Source organism: Solanum tuberosum, unplaced genomic scaffold, assembly GCF_000226075.1.
Source record: "Solanum tuberosum cultivar DM 1-3 516 R44 unplaced genomic scaffold, SolTub_3.0 scf00116, whole genome shotgun sequence".
NCBI classification, from domain to species: Eukaryota; Viridiplantae; Streptophyta; class Magnoliopsida; order Solanales; family Solanaceae; genus Solanum; species Solanum tuberosum.
Window position 1 is genome coordinate 1,254,018 of NW_006239040.1, and position 21,496 is coordinate 1,275,513.

Here is a 21,496-nt window from a genome sequence, read left to right on the forward strand (position 1 = left end):
ATCCAATTCTGTTACTAACAATACTAAAATTCCCATTTTTCGACTATAATTATATATATTTGCTACAGTTTTTATACGTCCTCATTACAATAAAAAATATTGAATTTAATAAAATTTAATTGAATTAATTATATTCCATGTTCGATATAATAAATTTCCATAACCGAAAAAATTGAATCGAAATATCAAGTGGTGTGCCATTTTCATTTTTTGAGGGTTAAAGTAGTTTTAGTTTGATTAGAAAATTGCACATGAAATTATTTTCAAAATTTGTGAAGTAATATTTATATATTTATAAATTACGTAAAAAAGTTTTATAAGTCACGAAAATTAATAATTTGAAATGTTTAGTAAATATATATAAAAATTCTAATATTAAAAAATAATGAAATCTCAAAATTAAAAGATAGTCACATAAATTAGCACTCTCTCCCAAAAATGAGTCAAAATGGGAAAATTAAAAATTGATAAAGAAGAACCATCAACTAACCCTCACTCCGCAACTGTAATTCTTACTGAAAAATTCCTCGATACTTTGCAAAATAATAGAGGCTCCGAGGTGAAATCTCTTATTCTAATTGTCTATAAAAGGGCGAAAAAATGACTTTTCTTATTAGAATTTGAAATTCATTGATTCAAAATTTTAATTTCTTTCAAATTACGTACATAATTCTAAATTAATATTTTGTATTATAAGTAACGGCTAAATATATCCATAACACGTTGAAGAATTCAAGCATGACAATATCAAACATGATTGTACTTCATGGTGGTTGGTATTCCCGAGGTAAATTACATTACATCCGAGTTAAATATATAAGCCTTGTATCTTATATATTTAAGCATGTATCTCGCAGCCTTAACAATTATAACTAAATAATCAGAGAATGAGTTCCTGTATAAGAAATATAACAAAATATGGACACATAAAATCTATTCAGTAAGATAGACGATAAAATTGAGATACATCAAAATTTAACATCCAAGGCATCTCAAAAATCATATACAAAAGCTCATATACAATATCTACTACTTAAATTATAGATGAATAATATACATATACCTCACATTCACATATTAGCCGTCTACAATTGAAGAAAAAAACACAATTGAATGATTAAAGTGTTTACGGTTTATTTGAATCATCTTGTTGCTTGGATTGTGCATTTGTGGGTGTAGTCATTCTATATCTAATAATAATATTTTGCAAGGCCTTGTTTTTATAGATTTGGTGGTGGAGGACGTTAAATAATGAATTGATAATTTATTATTAATTAAGAATTTAAATTATTTAATACGAGATTTGTGTATTTGATTAAATAATTTTAAAATATATAATATAAATATTAAAAGTGGTATAATGTATAGTTTTTTAAAACTAGAGATAAATCAAGTATATATGATAGCGAAGTATATCTTATTACATAGTTTTCTTATAAAATTTTACTAGTGAAAAATAAGAGTGTTTCAAACATAAGGCCCAAATTTCAAAGTCCATTAAAACCAAATCCAAACTCGGTAAAGTTTCTCTGTCCGCGTAAAACCCTAATTTCTGTGTAAAAACATATGATTTCTTAATCTTGTTTTTTTGCTTTCATTCTTTGTTATTATCTGGTATATAGTATTTTTTAAATATTTTTTTTTCGAATATAGTATTTTTTTAATATTTAGGGTGATAGTTTGTCTTGTAATTTTGTTGTCTGGCTCGTGGTTATTTTTTGAATAGAAGCAAAAAGATAAAAAAACAAAGGAATGAGTAATTTTAAAGATGATAATTTATGCATAGGGCTTCTTTATGGTGGCAAGAACGAAACTTGTAGCTTCTGATGTGTGTTTGAGACAGACGTTTTTGTACTGTGGAAATTGTTTGATTATTAAAACAAGATTTATGGAGCTGAACAAAATTAGTTTAAGATTGACGACCATATTTTTATTGTAGAATTGTCTCTAGTTAATTATCGTTTGTTAACATGTGTGAATCATTTTGGCTTTTACAGATCCTCCAAGCACCTAGCTAGCACTTGCAATGGCTATTAGTGAGTAATTACTTCATTGTCAAATTGGATACATAGGTGATTTCTCTAATGACCTTTTTGTGTTATTGCAGGGCTTCAATTTGAGAATTCATGTGAAGTTGGAGTTTTTTCGAAGCTGACCAATGCATACTCTTTGGTTGCTATTGGGGGTTCTGAAAACTTCTACAGGTTTGACTATTCTTAAAATCCAATAATAATAATTATTTAAATTAGGGTCCGTTATACTTTAAGGTTGTATATATCTTTACCGTTACACTTTTAGATTGTGTATTGTGTATTCCCTTAAAACTAACGGACGGACACGTGGCTTCATCTCAACAATTTACTCAATTTTATTTATTTATTTACCTAAAATTAAAAGATCCACCCGACGCACAACCAAATAACCAAATCTTCATCTAGAATAAATCCAATGCATCCTCTATAAAGTTTCAAACAACAACAATGAATCAACCACTTTCAACAACACAAATAGATTGTAAGAATATTTTTAAACTTGTGCAAAATTAAAATCAAAAGCTTTCCAACAACAATCACAAAAATATGGTGCACTTGGTTCAATTCATCAAAATCTATTTCAAGAATATTTTTGAACCCTTTTAACCATAACAAATCAATTTGAGCTCAATTTTTTTTATTCAATTGCAAACCCAATTTAAAGCTTGAAGTTTTATCCATCAATGGTGATAGTATATTTAACCCGTTTCAACAACAACTAATCAATTTAAGTTCAAATTTTCTTATTTGATTGCAAACCCACTTTTCTTGAAGTTTTGTCCATCAATGGTGATAGTATTTTCAATCCCTTTCAACAACAACAAATCAATTTAAATTCAAATTTTTTTATTCTATTGAAGACCCACTTTTAAACTTGAAGTTTTGTCTATCAATGGTGATAGTATTTCCAACCCCATTCAACAACAAATCGATTTGAACAACAAATTAAAATTGATCTCTTGTTTTTCAACGAAAGCACATGCTACTGTGTCTTTGTTTTAATGAGATTTGAAAACGAGTTGCAAATGAAGATATATTGAAGAACAATTTTGTCTTTTGTTTGATTTAAAAGGTTTTGGGTTATGTTTTTAACGGAGGAGGGTTCTTTGCTTTTTATTTTAATTTTAAATGCCATGGTGTTGTAATTTGGGTCATGGGTGGGTAAATTAAGAAAGATGGGTGGGTTTTTGGGTAAAAATAAATAAAATCGGGTAAAATTGTTGAGATGAAACCATGTGTCCGTCAGTTAGTTTTAAGGGTATACACAACCTAAAAGATTGATGGTAAGGATATAGACAATCTCAAAGTTAACGGAGGGTATGTACGTACCATTTATGATAGTTCGGGGTATATTTGTCCTTTTTCCCTTTAAATTATAACTACAAACGTGGAAACAAAATGCTGGAGTTGATCTCACAGAGTATGAGATTTGATAAATACTTTATGAATGGACCCAATGTCTTGTGCCACAATATTTTAATATAGTTTCCAGGTTCTTAGCTCAGTGAAAATTATATGATCTGTATTTTTTTCCAGCGTGTTTGAGGATGCGTTACCTGAAAATTTTCCAGTGATCAAAACTTCCATTGGAGGAACGAGGATAATTGGAAGACTCTGTGCTGGTACTTGACTAACACTCTAAGCTACTGAAACTTTAACGTCCTGTTGCCCACTGATCCTTATTATGTTAATAACTGAGTCTTCACTTGTCTGATTTTTGTGCAGGAAACAAAAATGGGCTTCTTTTGCCTCACACTACTACAGATCAAGGTAATTACTGATGTAATTCATCATGCTGTAGATATGTCTTCCATATTTACGATAATGTGATTAACTGTACTAGCAGTCTGTAACTGGACAAGTATGCATAAATAAAAATCCATTGTAATATTACCTCTCTTGGCGTATTTGTTTGGTTTGGGTTTGTCATTGCAATAAATTCGTCTCCCCAAAACAGATTGACCAGACTTCTATTTGCTCTATTTGTTTTTTACCTTTTTATTTTTCTGTTTGTGCTGGAAGAACTTTGGCACTTGAGGAACAGTCTCCCGGACAGAGTAGTGGTTCACCGCATTGAAGAGCGGTTATCTGCCCTTGGAAACTGCATAGCATGCAATGATGATGTTTCTCTTGCACATGTAGATCTTGACAAGGTAATTTATCTGTTGGCTATTTTATGTTACAAATTGGAATGCATTTTCTGTAGATCTCTCGACTTTAATCACGGCAATCGTAGTATATTATTGGGTGCACATAATTCATCTGCAGTTTTTATTTTATATTAGAGTATCCAACAACTCTCTGAGTTTAAAAGTAAATCCTTGTCATGTATGATAGCATTAGTATTTTGTTTCAACATCCAGAAATGTCCAATAGGGCAAGGGATGTTTACCTCACTGTTGAATTTGGTTTAGCAGCACATGAATGTCAGGTGTGTGTCATGCGTTGAACTCTGTCACGGACAAAAAACTTGTTATTCAAATCTTGAAGAGTAGAGGGGCAGGCCCTTATCCATCAAGTTCCCGACCATGGCCCTCGGGGTTAACACGGTTGCTTATACAAGTTGTAGGAATTACTGTTGTAGAACTCTACAATGTCAGCAGGGTTTCTGTGCCTGCTTGTGTTATGTTTTTCTTTAAAGCTGCTATAGATTATGCTGAACTTTGTTCCAGAAGATGGTAATTTGTTTTTTTTTTTGCTTCTCCTTTGATACGTACTTTTACATTATTTTTTTCTATGCCTATTGTTTTATGTTGAAATTAGACTCCCATTATTGCTGTCATGGATCTTGACTTGTGAGTCTACTCATCTAAAAAAGATTAATACCATCACCTAAGATTGACAGATGTTAGTTTTATCAGGAAACTGAAGAGATGATTGCTGATGTTCTTGGTATGGAAGTTCTCCGGCATACAATAGCAGATAATATTCTTGTTGGAAGCTATTGTACTTTGTCAAACTTGGGAGGCTTGGTAAGTATTCATTCTTAATAAAAATACAGGGTAAATGGTGAATGTGATTGAAGGCAAAACTTGCTCGTATAGTGTCCAACGTATACATGTGTTAGTTAACTTGTTATGAATAAACAATGTTACTGTTAATTAATATGGGTTGTGATGTCGAGTTGTGAATTAAATATATATGGTAAGTTAAGTTTGACCCTGTTTTTGTTGGACTCAGGTACATCCTCATGCATCTATTGAAGAGATGAATGAGCTTGCACATCTCCTTGATATTCCTTTGATGGCAGGAACTGTGAACCGCGGTAGTGAAGTGATAGGTGCTGGAATGATTGTCAACGACTGGGCAGCATTTTGTGGCTCAGACACTACAGCAACAGAAGTGGCTGTTATCGACAACATTTTCAAGTTGAGGGGGGCTCAACCCAGTGTTAATGAGATCAGGAAATCTGTGATCGACATGTACGTTTGAGTTATTTTGTATACATACTGAGTTTTGTGTGTTAATTCATTATATGCACAGACGGATCGTGTAGTACATTTATCCAATTTAAATGCATTGTATTAAAAAAATTATGTTATTTTTATTGATTCAAAAAGAATAATGTGATTAATTTTAAGCAAAATTTTTGAAAACATATATACTCATCTATAACAATAAATTTTCGTTATTACATTCATAGCTAAAAGGTATCTATCAACAACAATAGTAGTAACAAAGATGATTGTATGGAAAATTATTGATGGAAGATGAGAAGGAAAGTAACAAGTTGAAGCAGCAGAGTCAGGGTAGGTATTGACATAAGATGAAGGTAAATTTTTCAAAATTCAAAAAAGAAATCTAGAGCAAATGAAATTACTAATATATTCTATGTTGCTCGAACTTTTAAAAAATGTCATTAGAAGCATCCTCGTACATTGCGAGAGTCCAAACATTTTATTCATCATTATCTTTTTCCAATCTTATAAATATAACATTTTATTTATTCGTTATTATCTTCCCTCAATCTCACAACTACATTTTACAAATAATAACCTTTGGAAACTCTACCACCATTCCCATATGGTGTTGGCTATTTTTTCATTGTTCATGTTATTTTGAGAAAATAAAGTAGAAAAAAAAACTAAAAAGTATTAGAAAAAGAAAATTGAATATTACCCAATGTCCCACTCTATAAAACAAAAAAGATAAAAACTGCATAAAAATAATCCAATCCAAACACCAACTAATATCCATGCAATAAAGTGATTTCCACGTTCAAGAAAGAGCTCCATGCATGCAAAACTCCAAATTTTCTCTTCTCAAGAAATAATTTCATCAACATTACTAGTTAGTCATATTCACCACTATTCTTATAAATACACTCTACCAAACGACTTCTTATACTCTATCTTCGTGTCACTTCTTTCTCGCAGAGGCGAAGCCAAGGTTAGAGGTTTGGGGGTTCTAAATCAATTTATTTGGGGTTCACATGTTAATATACATATATTTATTTAATTTTCTAATACAAATATAAAGTCTACGAAAAAGCTAGTGGATTCGCCCGAACCCATGAACCCCACCTAGCTCCGCCTCTGCAATTTCTCGTGGACTCATTTCTTTTAATTAATTAAATAAACCCAATTTACTAGTGTTTTTTTTCGCCATTATTAAAATGGAAATTGTTATCCCTAAAAATAATATTATAATTATAATATAATTTAAATTATTAGTTTCGAAATATTCAACCAAAAGCCATGGAAAAAATGCCCATATCTTATTCTTGTAATATTCTTTATCCCACAAGACAAATGTGAAATGACCCTTTTAGATTTTTGCATGGAATCAGTGGGACATACTTCCATGTTGGTAATTCCTCTTTTTAGTAATAATGTTTATTTTAATATATTCTACCATTCTAATATCTACTTTAATTAAGTATCACAAGACTATAATTATTAGTTTTTACTTTTTTTGTTAAATTAAAATTAGACAAAAAAAAATTAAAATCAATAGACTATATATTTAAGAAGATGCATGGGAGTTGGGACCACCTTTTGATCCATGAAGTAAGCTGAAAATTATAAGATATCTATTCATCTTTCAACAGAGGTTAAAAAAATAAGCGATTTTTATCTATTTATCACAAGATCTCACAAAGTGAAATGTTATATTTTTATCTAAGAAATGTGAATAAACATATAACTTCCGATCAACATGGTTTCTTCACTATGAGGGCATTTTTGGTATTATATTATGTTTGTGTTTTACAGCTATTATACTTAATAGGTAACTTTTCATTTTGCACAAAAACATTATTTTGCCGTCTTTTGTTTTGCTAGCATACTCACATGATTAAATAATTTTGAGTGCATAACTAAAAGAATTTTAAAGATATAGTCTTAAAAATTGAACTCAAACATTACAGCCTAATAATATAATATACTCATACTTAAGAATATTTGGAAACTAATAATTTATAAATTATATATTATAATTATGATATTATTTTTAGGGATAACAACTTCCATATTAATAATGGCGAAACCAAATACTATCAAATTGGGTTTTTTTAAAGTGGCTTATAGCATAAAAGTTAAAAACCACATAAAAATAATTCAATCCAAACCCCACATAATTTCCATGCAATAAAGTGATTTCAACGTTCAAAAAATAGCTCCATGCATGCAAAACTCTAAATTTCTCTTCTAAAGAAATAATTTCATCAATATTATTATTAATTCATCATATTCATCACTAATTTTATACATCTTATCAAACGACTCTTTACACACACTCTCTCCTTTTGTCAATTCTTTCTTATGGACTCATTTCTTTTACTTAATTAATTAAAACAACCCAATTTGGTAGTGTTTTGGTTCCCCATAACTAAAATGGAAGTTGTTATACCATGTTGAAAGGGGTATAAAAAAATATCATAAATATAATATAATCTATAAATTATTAGATTCGAAATATTCAACCAAATACCGGTAAAGAAAATCCCCATATTTTATTCTTTATCCCACAAGACAAATATATGTGAAATGACCCTTTTAGATTTTTGCATGGAATGATCAGTAGGACATACTTTCATGTTGGGAATTCCACTTTTTAGTATTAATGGATATTTTAATATATTCTAATATCTACTTTAATTAAGACTTTTTTAGAATCAAATTAAAATTAGATAAATAAATTAAAATCAATAGCATATTTAAGAACATGCATGAGACTGCCTTTTGGTCCATAAAGTAAGCTGAAAATCATAAAATTTTGGGTCTATTTATCTAAGTTGAAAATCAGTGCTCTAATAATTTTCTCAATTTATAGATTGAATTAATTTTTGGGCGCCAACAACACCCATTGAAAAAAGAAAATGGGACAATTTTTTTTTTTATTTTAATATTCTTTTTATCACTTTAATGAAATTATTTGTAAGTAGAGAAATGCCTGAAAAGTGTTTGAAACGATCAATTTCAAATGTTTCTCTTTTTGTGTTAAGTCAAAGACGAAAAAAATATATAAATTTCATAAACTTTACTTTATAGCCAAAAATAAATGACATATTAAAATATAAACTTCAGAAAGTGATTAATTATAACAGCATTCAACAAGAAGGCTAACTAAAACATACTACTATTAATTAAGAGCCTAATTAATCTCAAAAACAAAAAAAAATAGGAAAACATATATAGGCAGCAGCTCAACAAGAAGAGAATACTACATAAATATATCTAAAACACAATTGTGAATACTATCATAAGCCCTCAACGCAGCTTCAAACAGGATGGATCTTCCTCAAAAGTGTGTTGAATGATCATCCTATCTTCAACCGCACAATCATCACCCTTAAAAATAACCAAAGTGACTCCGTTAAGTTTCAACATTGTTCTCCGATATTCTAACAACATTCACCATCCACCTCCTACTTCTCCTCTGAATTCAACTTCCTCTGAATTCAACACAATCACCAGCATGACCAGGAAATTCTTCCCTCATAGCATGCAAATTGTTCCTAGTTTAGTATAAAAAACAACTATATCTTGTATGGATGAGTATCAGTTTCCCGTCTTAGTACAACGGACCATACGCAAAAAAAGCTTCAAAAATATGCGAGAAACCTAACCTCTATACGGATATGGGTCAGGAACAACAAACTCATGAGAAATGTCACGTATGTTCTCTCGAATCAACATTATAAAGTAATAATCTTTTACTGAATGATAAAAGCCCCTCCATTTTATCAAAGACACATGCCTACTATCGGAAAATGATAAGACAAGTTTCAATCGGGAAAAATATCAGGGTTTCAAGAGACAGAAACTTTATCCGATTTTTTTTTTAAAAGATTAAAAAATTAGGTTTCATAGTCATAGAAACTTTATCGGATTTCTGCTCTTTTTTTTTTTGTAAAGGTATGTGAATATATATATTGAAAGAATATTAATTTGAATCAGAGTTGGAGAGAATATTAATTTGAATTGGACTTGGAGACCCAAATAAATTGGAGTTGTTTTTTTTTAATTATTATTTTACTTGTTAATATTTATTTGAATAACAATCTTAAAATAAATTAGTGGTCTAAATCCAAAAATAAATCGGAAACATAATTTTTAACTATTTTTTTATTAATGAGATTCAAAGTTATTTCTTTCTTTTTAATTAAAAAAAAACTTTCTTTTTTTTATGATCTTAAAATAAAGATATATATATATATATATATATATACTAAAATATTTTTTAATCTTGTGGTATTAAACATATCACGTGGAAGTTACATTTAAAATCAGATTAAAAAAAACATTCTTTAATATTTCGAAACAAACTAAAAAAAACAAATAAATTTAAAAAACACAGTATATTTTTTTTACTAAGAAAGACTTATAATAATTTTATTATTATTGAAAAATTGAGCCTTTCGAATTTGGGCCTAAAGCGTATATCTCATTTTTAAAATTGAGCCACCCCTTACGGATTCTGTTATAAAATACAGTTACACACACTCTTCATCTATTCCAGACCAGAAATAATAATGATGGCTATAACTTTTCGAGAATAATAAGCACAATTTAAACGGATAATAATAAAGAATGAAAATTAAAACTTGTTAAAGAATAATATTTTACATATCAAAAACAGAAATATTGAAGATTAAAAAATTAGAGTTTCACGGATACAAAAATTAAAACTTGTGAATATATTATTTTTTGAGTTTTAATTTATGTGACATATTTTTCTTTTCAGTTAATTCCAAAAGAATGATGCATGCACTACTATATTTAGTAATATTTTGCCTTTAAATTATTCATTTTATTCTTACTAAAATAATATATAGTCATACTAACACCTATGATTTATTTTAGATCACGAGTTTTGAAAGTGTTTTTTTAATAAACAAATTCATGTTGAGTCAAATAATATTGTATTACATAAATCGAAATGGAAGGAATAAAACACTTGGATCAATTTTATATTTAGAAAATTTAAGTTCTTGTAACTACTTTGCCTTTTATCAAAATTTAAAATGGAAGTATTAAAGTTATTCACAAATATTTTTTCATAATATTTTTTATCAATTTCATAACCAAAACTTTAACATTAATAAGGTAATAAAGTAACTTAATTTAGAAGTTCAAATATTGATATCAATTGTGAAAACAATCATTGTTAATGTTGTAAAATATTCATAATCCAACATTTAATTTGCTTCTTACTCTCAGTAAATGACACTAATTTATTAGAATCCAAGTTTGCAAATAGTAAAACTCAAGACTAAAAAGTTCATCTCACTATTATATAAAGTTCAATCTGTGGTTTATCTTTGAGAAAATTGGTCTCGTATATTTATTTTATTTCAAAATTTATTTCATTAATAGGTTATGTATTTTCTCAAACTACAATTATGCATTCTTTATTTTTGTCATTTTTTCTAAATAATACTCTTCTTGATTTTTTTTAAATTCTTATATTATCAACCTATCTTTTTTTGTCCCCTTAGAATTGTGATATTTTTATTTTCTTACTCAAGTCACAATTTTTTCAAAAACAAAATAAATATTCTTTTTGGAGATAGATTTTTTTTAAAATACGATCGATACGATCCTAAAACAATTTCTTTAAGTCTGAAAGGTTAGGAGTACGCAATGTTGGGAGATAACACTGCCTGGGCATGTCCAGGCTTGTTTTTCTTTTCATAAACTTGAGTTGTAATGGTCATACTTGGTAATAGAAAAAAATTATTTACCTAAAAATAAAAAAAAATCAAAACTCCGATATTTATTATTGTGCATGTAAAAATGACAAAGAGAGATAACTGTATAAATATATTTTACTGCAATTAATACATACATAATTATTAAAATAGAGATGTATTGTTAACAAATTTCTTGTTTATTTATTCACATTAATTTAGCAAATATTTCATTGATGAAAATCAAAATTAATTTGCATTTCTATAATCTATATATAATATAAAGGAGTTAAGAGATAAATCCAAATATACCTACCTACACACATATTTTAGTGCATATAATATTAAAATCTGAATGATATAAAATAATATAAAATTATGTGGCATTCATAAAAAGAATTATTATACTTATATTAAGAAAAGTTAAATAAATTTTTATAAATACTTATGTTATAAAATAAAATGTAAGGCCCCAAAGTATGACTATACATAGTCTGTAAAAACAATGACATCCCAAGAATTTGAACTTTACAATGAAGAATATGTATAGTGGATCAATATGGAAAGAATTAAGTGAGAATGTCAGTAGTTCCAACACCAAAAAGGGAAGCTCGATGTACTAAGTTTCTGCTATGTGTGTATTCTGAAAAAGGCTTAGACTATGTAATGTGGTCCAACCTTGCATTTGTACAAGAGGTTGTCGTGTCATAGTTTGAACCCGTAACTTCCTAGGCCACATAAAGGTGAACATAAGTGGTGCTTACACCTCCTTGGATCAAATTGCTACTCATGTAAATTACATTGTTGCAGATATGGATGTTCATAGCTAACATGTCTGTTCCAATAGGACTTGTACTTTTGGACACCAATGTCTAACCATGGTTTCATAACTCCATCATAATGAATCACAGCTGCCTGCTCGATTTGTGCTCGTGTGACACCCGAGTCATACCCCAACCCGAGTAGATGCCATGTCCTGTCCAGAGCATGAGTGTGTTTGTAAAATGTCATCCAACCAAGTGGTAAACTACCAGCTTTCAGTAATGGTCTCTTACTTCCCTGCATCAACAAAAATGGCATACACTGAATGTTTCTGGCAATGAAGATAAAAGGAGAAGAGTATAGTAAAACAACTATAAGTGTCTAATGGATTAACCCCATGACATGGTTGGCTATCTATCTAATATATAATCAATCTCCTCTTCTTTTTTTTTTTTATGACAGTGGTGTCTAGTCAACTTGTGCGCACCTCGACTAACCAAGATACGAGCAGAAGGGAAGAATAATATCACCTAGTGTCAACCAAACTCATAGAACTACTCAAAAATCATTAATGATTTCAACAAGCAAAATTTGCAAACAACGGAATATAACTTATACCAGCTCCAAGTACTTGTGATAGAGAGCAGTTAAGTTTCGCTTCCTCCACTCCTGCAGATCAAATACATTCATACCATATGCCCAAGTGCATGTGTTTGCATCGAACCTTGTTGCCACCGAGGGGTCTGTGAAATTGATGAACATATCCATTCGGCGGAATGAAGGCTCACCTTCCACACAAGTCTCCACTGCACCATTCACTTTGCCCTTAATGTTGATGTGCCAAAGTCTGGTTAGATCTTTTCGCACAACCACGTCATGGTCGAGGAACACAATCTTGTTCACAGAAGGAAAAATATCAGGAAGATAAAAACGTAAGTGGTTCAGTGCAGAAGCATATCTTGGATCAAGGCCTTTTTGCTTCTGCTGATCCTCATTGTATTTGATCGATAACCATTCAAAACCGTCTATGCTCTGGATTTGAATGGTAGCTTTGCCAGGAGGATTCATCAAGAACCACATCGACATGGCTGGCAGGTTGAGAGAATCAGTCACTATATGAAAGACAATTTTCTCTGGATCCTGCTAAGTACATAAACATTTACCTTCAATTAAGACATATTTGTGATGATTTAGTTTTCAAATCCAAAATTTCAAATTAGCAGTTACTATTTGCTACACATGTACCAGAAAACTAGTCAAACTTTCTCTGCTTATCTTATCCCTATTGCATATAAGCTGATGAAACTAAAGTATTACTGGCAAATAGTCTTAAAAATGTATTTGCAGATTTGAGGACGCCCGAGTAATATCAACTTATTTCCTAACAGTAAGTTATCTTTGTACATGAACAAGAATTTGTCACTTTCAAAATCAGGCCAAAGATTCTTTCCTACAGCTCCGTTAAGAAAATGAAGATGAATATTGCCAACTAAACAAGAAAAACGAGTGTTTTTCCTCTGCAGGCCATCCATTTTGTCCAATTGTCCTAAAATTAATGTTGGATATATCATAAAATCAAATACTCAGTATGCTTAGTCTTCAACATTCCGCTGCTTATCAAGTTTCAAGATGGCAGAAGTCAGAACCAATCTCTTGGTTAAGGGATTTGATTAGTATCTTCTTCAGAACCACCTAGATTTAGTTGCTTCTTGAACCCTTGGTGTATGAACGTAGCATTAAGGACGTAAAGCACATGGAGGAAAACAGATTTAAGAAAGAAAGGTGATCCCAAATGAGAAAACACACAGATTGCATACCTTAGCGGTTGAAACAGTTGTATTGACAACCACAGAACATGCCAAAACATTGTCTGAGAAAACAGCAAAGTGATAGAGATCGGGATCCTGCAGTTTGTGTTGGTTAGGAAACTCCCGCTCCTCAGGCTGCAGAGCAAAATATTCTGTGGTCAACTGCATGGAAAGGCAATGAAGGCCTTTTGGTGTAGTTCTTGCAGCGAGCTGTACGAGGAAGGAAGTTTGATCCCTTTGTGATCGAAGCTGTTCTTCAGCATTATACGTCATGGCACGTAGTGTATTCACCATAGCTGAGCAATCAGGGTATATTCTGCTTGCTTTCAGCAGGGTCCCATCCATGGCTTTCATCTTTTGCGTGGCCCTGGAAAGCTAGCTGCTCTTAGATTATACATACAACATATTTTAAACCATTATCAGTAAGACAAACCAATTTGTTTCGGATATCCTCAAGTCAATATTGAGTACATATTCTTGTCTCTTCAAAGACAGTAGCACAAGCCAGTTCTACTCTAATTAAATATAATTTGTCTCAGAGTAGGGAAGTCTCAATAAGTAGAGAGTGCCGCCCCATGTCATATCCTCAAAAAATACACTACTTTTGGAGGATCCAATACACACCTATCAACATTTTTGAAGAGTCCGAGCAACATAGAGAACAGATCATAACATGACAAAATCCAGTACTAAGCAGAAACAGATTTTATGCTTCTGACTTCTGAGTAGCAATTGACACCTCAGATGAGCCAGGTTCTGTAAATTGCACTGATTAAATTTTATATTTAACAAATGAAGAAGCATGTCATAGCCTGTTAGGTGAATTGTTGTGTGTGTGAGGGGAGAGGGGGTAAATAAAAATGACCTCACCTCCTTGACAAACCAGAATCTTTAGTAACATCACCCATAGCTCGTTCTAGCTCTTTAATTCGTAGCTTTATCTCTTTCACAAAATGAGAGTTGCTATCTGGTGGTGCAAAACTCAAGTATGCTTTGGCCCTTATCACCTTATCTTTCATCTCTTTTACCTTCTCATCTAATGGCCTCCGCGGATGTGACTGAATGCTCCGACTGTGTTGAACCCCTTCTGGTCTGGACTTCTCCTGCAACAACCCTAGCCGAAATCAGCAGACTGCAAACTCAAAATAAGCATGTACTTGCTATGAACAATATAACGAAAATGACTTTCTAGTTGTGCATGACAAAGTGAAATGCACACAGATGAAGATATCTGTAAGGAAAGAAAGGATCAAACAAGTACTTAAGATCCGGAATACCAAATCTAACATTTTAACTTTTTGCAAATTGCTATAGACAACCATGTTGAAGAAGTGAAAAGTGACATGGCATCCTTCATATCTTCTAATGAACTTTCGTTGAAACCCCTAAATTGACATATTTTCTATGTACTACTCCTGCACATTCAAATGTTAACGTTGCTACTAGAACTGATATTCGAAAATCCAATCTAGGTCGGAAGAAAGAAAATATGCTAACATTTCTTATTTTTTCTCACCAAGCATCAACCGGAGAATCACCACAATCAAAGCAACAACATGAAAATTTAAATAGAAAGAAACGGAGAATACTCTGCGTCTAACTAACTCCAAATTTTGCCAACAGTACATGCTACTAAATCTGAATTTCATCCACTCTATGCAGCCAAACAGAAGTTACATTAAGTCCATTAGTCACAAATTCTGGAGACAACCAACATGAATGGCTCTCGTGTATAGTACTAAGTGATCAAATTTAAAAAATCTCGCAAGATAAGAAATTATAACCTCCTCTATCTTCAGCTACGACACGCTATACAGAATAATACCTTTTCTCTATACGGGAACGCTTTTTGCTCAGATAGATTTCGTTGACTTTTTTCTTGTCCACCATATGTGGTCCCTGAATTTGAGAGAAGAATTAAATGCTGCACTCATATTACAACTTGACAGCAGTGAAGGAAAGAAGAGGTAAAGAGCACTTAGGATCTGTTTGGACATAGAGATTTTTTCCAAAATAAATTTTATACATTGTTTGGTTATACATTTGAACATTTTTTGGTTAGTTTCTGAAGATGAGTTTTCAAGTATGAAAAACTGGTTTTGACCCCTTTTTCAGTGAAACTTTTTCCCACTCACAAAACTTCAACTTCTTTTTCAAGTGAAATAAATGTTCAAACATAACTTCATCTTCTAAATATCATTTTTTCAACTTCAACTCCAAAGACTCGTTTTTTTGTCCAAGTTTCAACCCAATGTTTGTCCAAATGCCTACATAAAGCAGTATAATACCATTGCTTTGCAATAAGTTAACGTTCTCTGCTTTGTGACGCCTATCATTCTCATCCAAGCCGACTAAAGAGCCATGATCTCCATCTCTATAGACAACCAGGTGTGGTCCTTTTAGGCCTTCAACTTCTTCCTAAAGAAACAACATACTAACATTAACAAGCATAGGTCACGATCACATATGGCTTTTCACAAAGTAAGCAGGCTTATCCATTTTATATCACCTGTTGAACTGCACTATTCGCCTGAGCATCTATTCTATGCTTCTGAAGACAAGAATCGGAAACCCCCAAAATAAAAATGACAGTCAGATACTTGTTTCTCTTTGTTTAGTATGATAACACTATAAGACAATTATGCAAAAAGAAGAAGAAAAAATCAGTGTTTGGGCTAAGGAATAATTGAAGATATAGAGATCCCTTCCTTCGTTGTTTTCTTTTCACAGGAGCAGGGGAATGAGGGAAACATATGTTGTTCAGATTCTCCAAAATTGTTGCCGCACACGTGATAGATTCTCCAAAAATGCACTACTTTTAGAAGATTCTACATGCTCTTGTGACATTTTTGAAGAGTCCGAGCAACATAAGAAAACAAAAATTAACTATTTCACTTTGATGTTTCCAATATATGGTGCCAAAGATAAATAAATAAACTTAACTATACAAAAGCCTCTCTTTTTCCTTCTTTCATGATATGGTGCCAAAGATGCATAATAAACTTAAACTATACAAAAGCTTATGTTCTTTCTTTCTTTATAAGTTGCTTGAATGAACAGGAACAACAACATTAGTCAACAAATCACAAGTAGCAATAATATAAAACATATTGAACTAAACAAACCTAAAACTTACAAGAATCGATAAGTCTTCAACAAAGTCTCTAGATGCTGCAAACAAATTGAATACAAACACTAGTCAGATTAAATTAAGACCCCGAAAATCCAAAAGCAACAATAAGAAGTAAAAAACATACCATCAGAGTTAAGGTTTTTGAGCCTAAATGAAAGCAAGAAAACAGGTGTGAATACTGAAATAGCAAGCAAAGAGAGGATAGAAATCCTCGTACATCGTCGAAATAGCCTCATCAAAGCATAAAGATGAAACAAAATCCAAAAGGGTATTGGAACATCAGACAAGATTATGCAAATGCAGATTCAGATCATTAGGATAAAAATTGAGTCTTGATAGAAAGTCAAACAAAAAAAAAAAAATGGAGTAAGGGTGAAATAGCCTCATTATAGCATAAATATGAACCAGAAGACAAAAGGGTACTGGATAATTTAAACAACATATGCAAATAAACTCAGATTATAAGGATAAAAAAATGAGCCTTGATACAAAGTGAACAAGAAAAATTTGAAACATAAACCAAAATGGTATTAAATCACCAAACAAGATATGCAAAAAGATTCATATATAATGATAAAAAAACTTGAAAAAACAAAAAGCCAAAAGGGTATTGAATCACCAAACTAAATATGCAAAAAGATTCATATTACAAGGATAAAAAATGAGTCTTGATACAAAGTGAACAAAAAAAATTGAGTCTTTAATACAAACTGAACAAGACAAAAGTAAAGAAAAACCAAAAGGGTATTGGATCACCAAACTAAATATGCAAAAAGATTCATATTACAAGGATAAAAAATGAGTCTTGATAAAAAATGAGTCTTTGATACAAAATGAACAAGAAAAAATTGAAAAAACAAAAAAAAAGCCAAAAGGGTATTGGATCACCAAACAAGATATGCAAAAAGATTTATTTAGATTATAAGGGTAAAAAAATTGAGTCTTTTGATATAAAGTGAAGAAGAAAAAACTAAAGTGAGGGGTTTTTCATGCTTGTTTGATTTGTCATTTTTTGGGATCTAAGAATGTATTTAGTGATTTAAAAATTGGATTTTTTAAAGAAAAGAAAGCGATGAAAACGGAGAAAGATGTGGTGACATGTTCTTGAGTTCAAAGAAATGAATGAAATTTAAGGAGGGCGAAGATTTCAACTTTTTCTTGAAATAGAATACTATACATTTATATACTCTTTGGAGCCCCTCACCCCCCTCCCCAGGGGGATCTAAGGGGTCCGAGGGTGTTCACCTAAAATCAGTTAACGGTTAAACTGATAATCGCTAATCAGATTGCTAAGACCCTTTGGGGTGGCCCAGTGGTTTGGTCTTGGAATTTTCATGTTAGAGGTCTCAAGTTTGAAACTCGTTGCCTGCGAAATAAAGAGTTTGCCTTGTGGGTCGAGCTCATCACACCGGGCTTCCCTCCTATGTGGTTTGCGAGCTATTGCATAGGAGAGAAGGTTTTACCTTGTGCGCACCCAAATGGTAGCGGCTGCGGGTTTCTCTTGTCATAGAAAAAAATAACCAAACCGCTAACAATCAATAATTGATAAGTCAATATCTTTGATAAGTCGAATCGATAAAATTTCAAAACTAAACCAAATTGAACCGACCAATACACAATCCTACTTCCTCCCCACCTTGCCTACCTTTTCACCTAGCCCACTAGTTGGGCAATTTTCTTTTCTTAACTAACATAATTATGATTTCTTAATGGTAATCATAATTAGATGATCACCCTAAACAAGACTAAGACCACTATTAGAGGACTATTTCAATGTAAATATTATAAGTCATTTGTCTTTGTGGTGCACTTCTAAAATCATTGGTTATTAATTTATCTCAACTAACTTAGAGGATCTTTTCTTAATCATATTGTAATTTATATAACTTTTGAGAGATGTCCTTGTCATTACCTATTTTTTTTTTCTTCTTAATTCCTTTGATTGGAATGATATTCAATTATTTATATTAATTGTTACATCATTTAATTATTTATGTATTATAAAGAGCATAATATACTTTAAAATCTGTCTAAATACACATATTTCTTTATACATAAAACAGGGCAAGTACACGGTAGTTGGAATGATAATCAATTATTTATATTAATTGTTACATCATTTAATTATTTATGTATTATAATAAGTGTACCATACTTTTAAAATTTGTCTAAATATACATATTTCTTCATGCATAAACAAGACAAGTACATAATAGTCGATTATGAAAGTTCTATTCAGGTAATGCCAAAAAAAATTTAAAAAAAAATTATGAGTTTTTCACTTTAAAATCAACTTCAAATGTATCCACAATAATTAATGATTATAACAAATTATTTGATTAGACTAACAAATAGTGATGAATACTGACAATAAGGATTTACATGAAAAATAGAATTTAAAAATTAAGGCTAAGAAGCACAAAAATACAAAATATAAAGATAATAACAAATTTAGCTCGTCTGTCATATTTATATTAATTAAATATTAACTTTATAAAAACACTATGAATTACTATTTACTATCTAGAAATGGGAATAAGCAAGCTCTTCTTCGTCAACATCTTTGCTTCACTAGGAGGGTATTTTCGGTATTATGTAATACTTATGTTTCACTATTGTAGTACTTCAAAGCCTCATGTATGTACCTTTCCATATTGGTATAAGCATTGGACATCTCTATCCCAAGAAATACAATATAACTACTCAACTAGAATAGAATTAATTGAATTTTTTCGATTTTACCTAATATGACCTTGAGAAGTTTGAACAATTTCTATATTAGCTATTTCTGTATTCTATGTAAAAAAATTCTAATTTATTTTTATATGCATTGATGTGAACAAAGGGCAAAATAGTAAAATTGATCAATCAATTAATGATATATTAATTACAGTGTAAAATAGATAATGTCCATCTAATATGGAAACTTAAATTCCACTAACATATATCAATTGGCAGCCTTTTGTTTTGATAAGACATGATTTAACATTGACATAATACATAAAAACCTCACTAAATTAATACTCGATAAATTAATAATCTCTCTAAGATAATATTTTCTTCCGATCTCGATTTAGGTCAATGAAAAAAATCACCTATTTCGATAAGATAATAAGATAATATATTTTCAAAAGACCTCTATATAAATATGTAGTTTCATTAATATTATAAATTAATAATTATCTAAAAATACAAATATATCTAAGACAATTTAGTGAAATATGATTTTATGGTGTTTTGTTTTTGTTAAAATTTAAATTTAGTTGAAGCTCATCTCTAACTTTTCTTATTGTATCCAAAAGTTTCGACGTTGTCAAAACTGCAAATCTTTTTGAGTGCATGAGGAATGATCTCTTTTGTACTCACATAATGTTTTACGTATTTGATATGTCATTGTTGATTTTGCGATACCTTTTAATTGAGAAACTATTTTTGGATATGCTTTCAAGAAATTTCTAGTAAAGTTATTAGTTCATTCTCTCATGTCATCATACATTGAATGCTTTTAGTAAAGATACAATGAATAATGTTTGATTATTAAGATACAATGAACATTATATATAATGAATTTATTTTTACAATGAATCATTGAATTATTGAATTTATTTTACAAAGAATCATTTAACAAAAAAATATATTACAATGAATCATACACATACACTATACTTTATGTTGACACCTAATTTTGACCCTCCCCGATAATAATTAATGTCGAGCTTCTTAATTTTCAAATGATTTAAAGTAATTAATTTTAGAAATTTTGAAAAAATATATATAATAGAATAATTTGTGAGTTATTTCAAATAGTTTGTCACTTGTTATAATTTTTAAATAATAATATGTCTTTTATATGATTATGTATATAATTAGTGCATTTTATAAATATTGAAGAATTGTCTCAAAAAGATTTTGTTTAATTGGATATTTGGTTAGTTTGTTTAGTTATCTAATAGTTTACAACTTTGAGTTAAGTAGTTAGTTTATAATTAAGTTAATTATTATATAATTTGTGTGTCTAATTAGTATATTTTACGAATGTTCAAAAAATTGTCTCGAAAAGGATTTTAGCTTTATTTAAATATTTGGTTATTTAGTCGTGTATATTGTTAAAGTAATTAGTTTATAATTAAGTTAATTATTTTACTTCGTTAAGATTAAGGAGCTCGTTAATTAATTAATATTAATTCATTTAGATTCTAGCCGAATTAATCTCTAAAGCTATTCCCTAAATTTAATCTAACTCACCTACCTTAACTCATTTGTAAGACCATTTTGGGCCATTTAAAGTGACCCAATTCAGCCCAAATCCACTTCCCATTCCTTATTTCCAATTAAACTTACCAGCAGCCCACCAAATTCCCCTTTGACCCGGCCCAATCCCCTGATAAACAACAATCAGCCCCAACGTTCTTCCTCCTTCAACGTTCAAAATCCAGAAGCGACAAACGAGCCAGCAGCCCAGAAACTCGTACAGCAGGCAGCAGGCACGCCTCTGTCCTCCTTTACCCTTTCGGAATGAATCAAAATCTCAAAGAAAAGGTGTTTAACCGGAAGGGTGAAAGGTTTTTGAAGTTTTGAATTTCGAATTTCGAATTTTGGCCTTTTGAATCGGATTTTATCCTCCCCC

At 30.6% G+C, this 21,496-nt stretch overlaps 2 protein-coding genes across 2 annotated transcripts; one reads left to right on the top strand and one right to left on the bottom strand.

Moving 5' to 3' along the window:
- The first annotated feature begins 1,988 nt into the window (after positions 1-1,988).
- On the top strand, positions 1,989-5,509 carry LOC102590111 (eukaryotic translation initiation factor 6-2-like). Its single transcript, XM_015309842.1, has 7 exons — positions 1,989-2,036; positions 2,108-2,204; positions 3,570-3,655; positions 3,759-3,803; positions 4,056-4,186; positions 4,895-5,005; positions 5,214-5,509. The coding sequence occupies exons 1-7, from the start codon at positions 2,027-2,029 to the stop codon at positions 5,463-5,465; spliced, it is 732 nt and encodes a 243-aa protein (XP_015165328.1). The 5' UTR covers positions 1,989-2,026; the 3' UTR covers positions 5,466-5,509.
- Positions 5,510-11,574: 6,065 nt separating this feature from the next.
- On the bottom strand, positions 11,575-17,569 carry LOC102590427 (probable galacturonosyltransferase 6). The gene is made up of 9 exons (XM_006350024.2): positions 16,994-17,569; positions 16,873-16,907; positions 16,246-16,287; positions 16,025-16,154; positions 15,562-15,635; positions 14,607-14,839; positions 13,746-14,103; positions 12,547-13,068; positions 11,575-12,225 (listed from the first exon to the last, which is right to left on the bottom strand). Exons 1-9 carry the CDS (start codon positions 17,103-17,105, stop codon positions 11,950-11,952), a joined length of 1,782 nt encoding a protein of 593 aa, XP_006350086.1. The 5' UTR covers positions 17,106-17,569; the 3' UTR covers positions 11,575-11,949.
- Between the last annotated feature and the right edge of the window lie 3,927 nt (positions 17,570-21,496).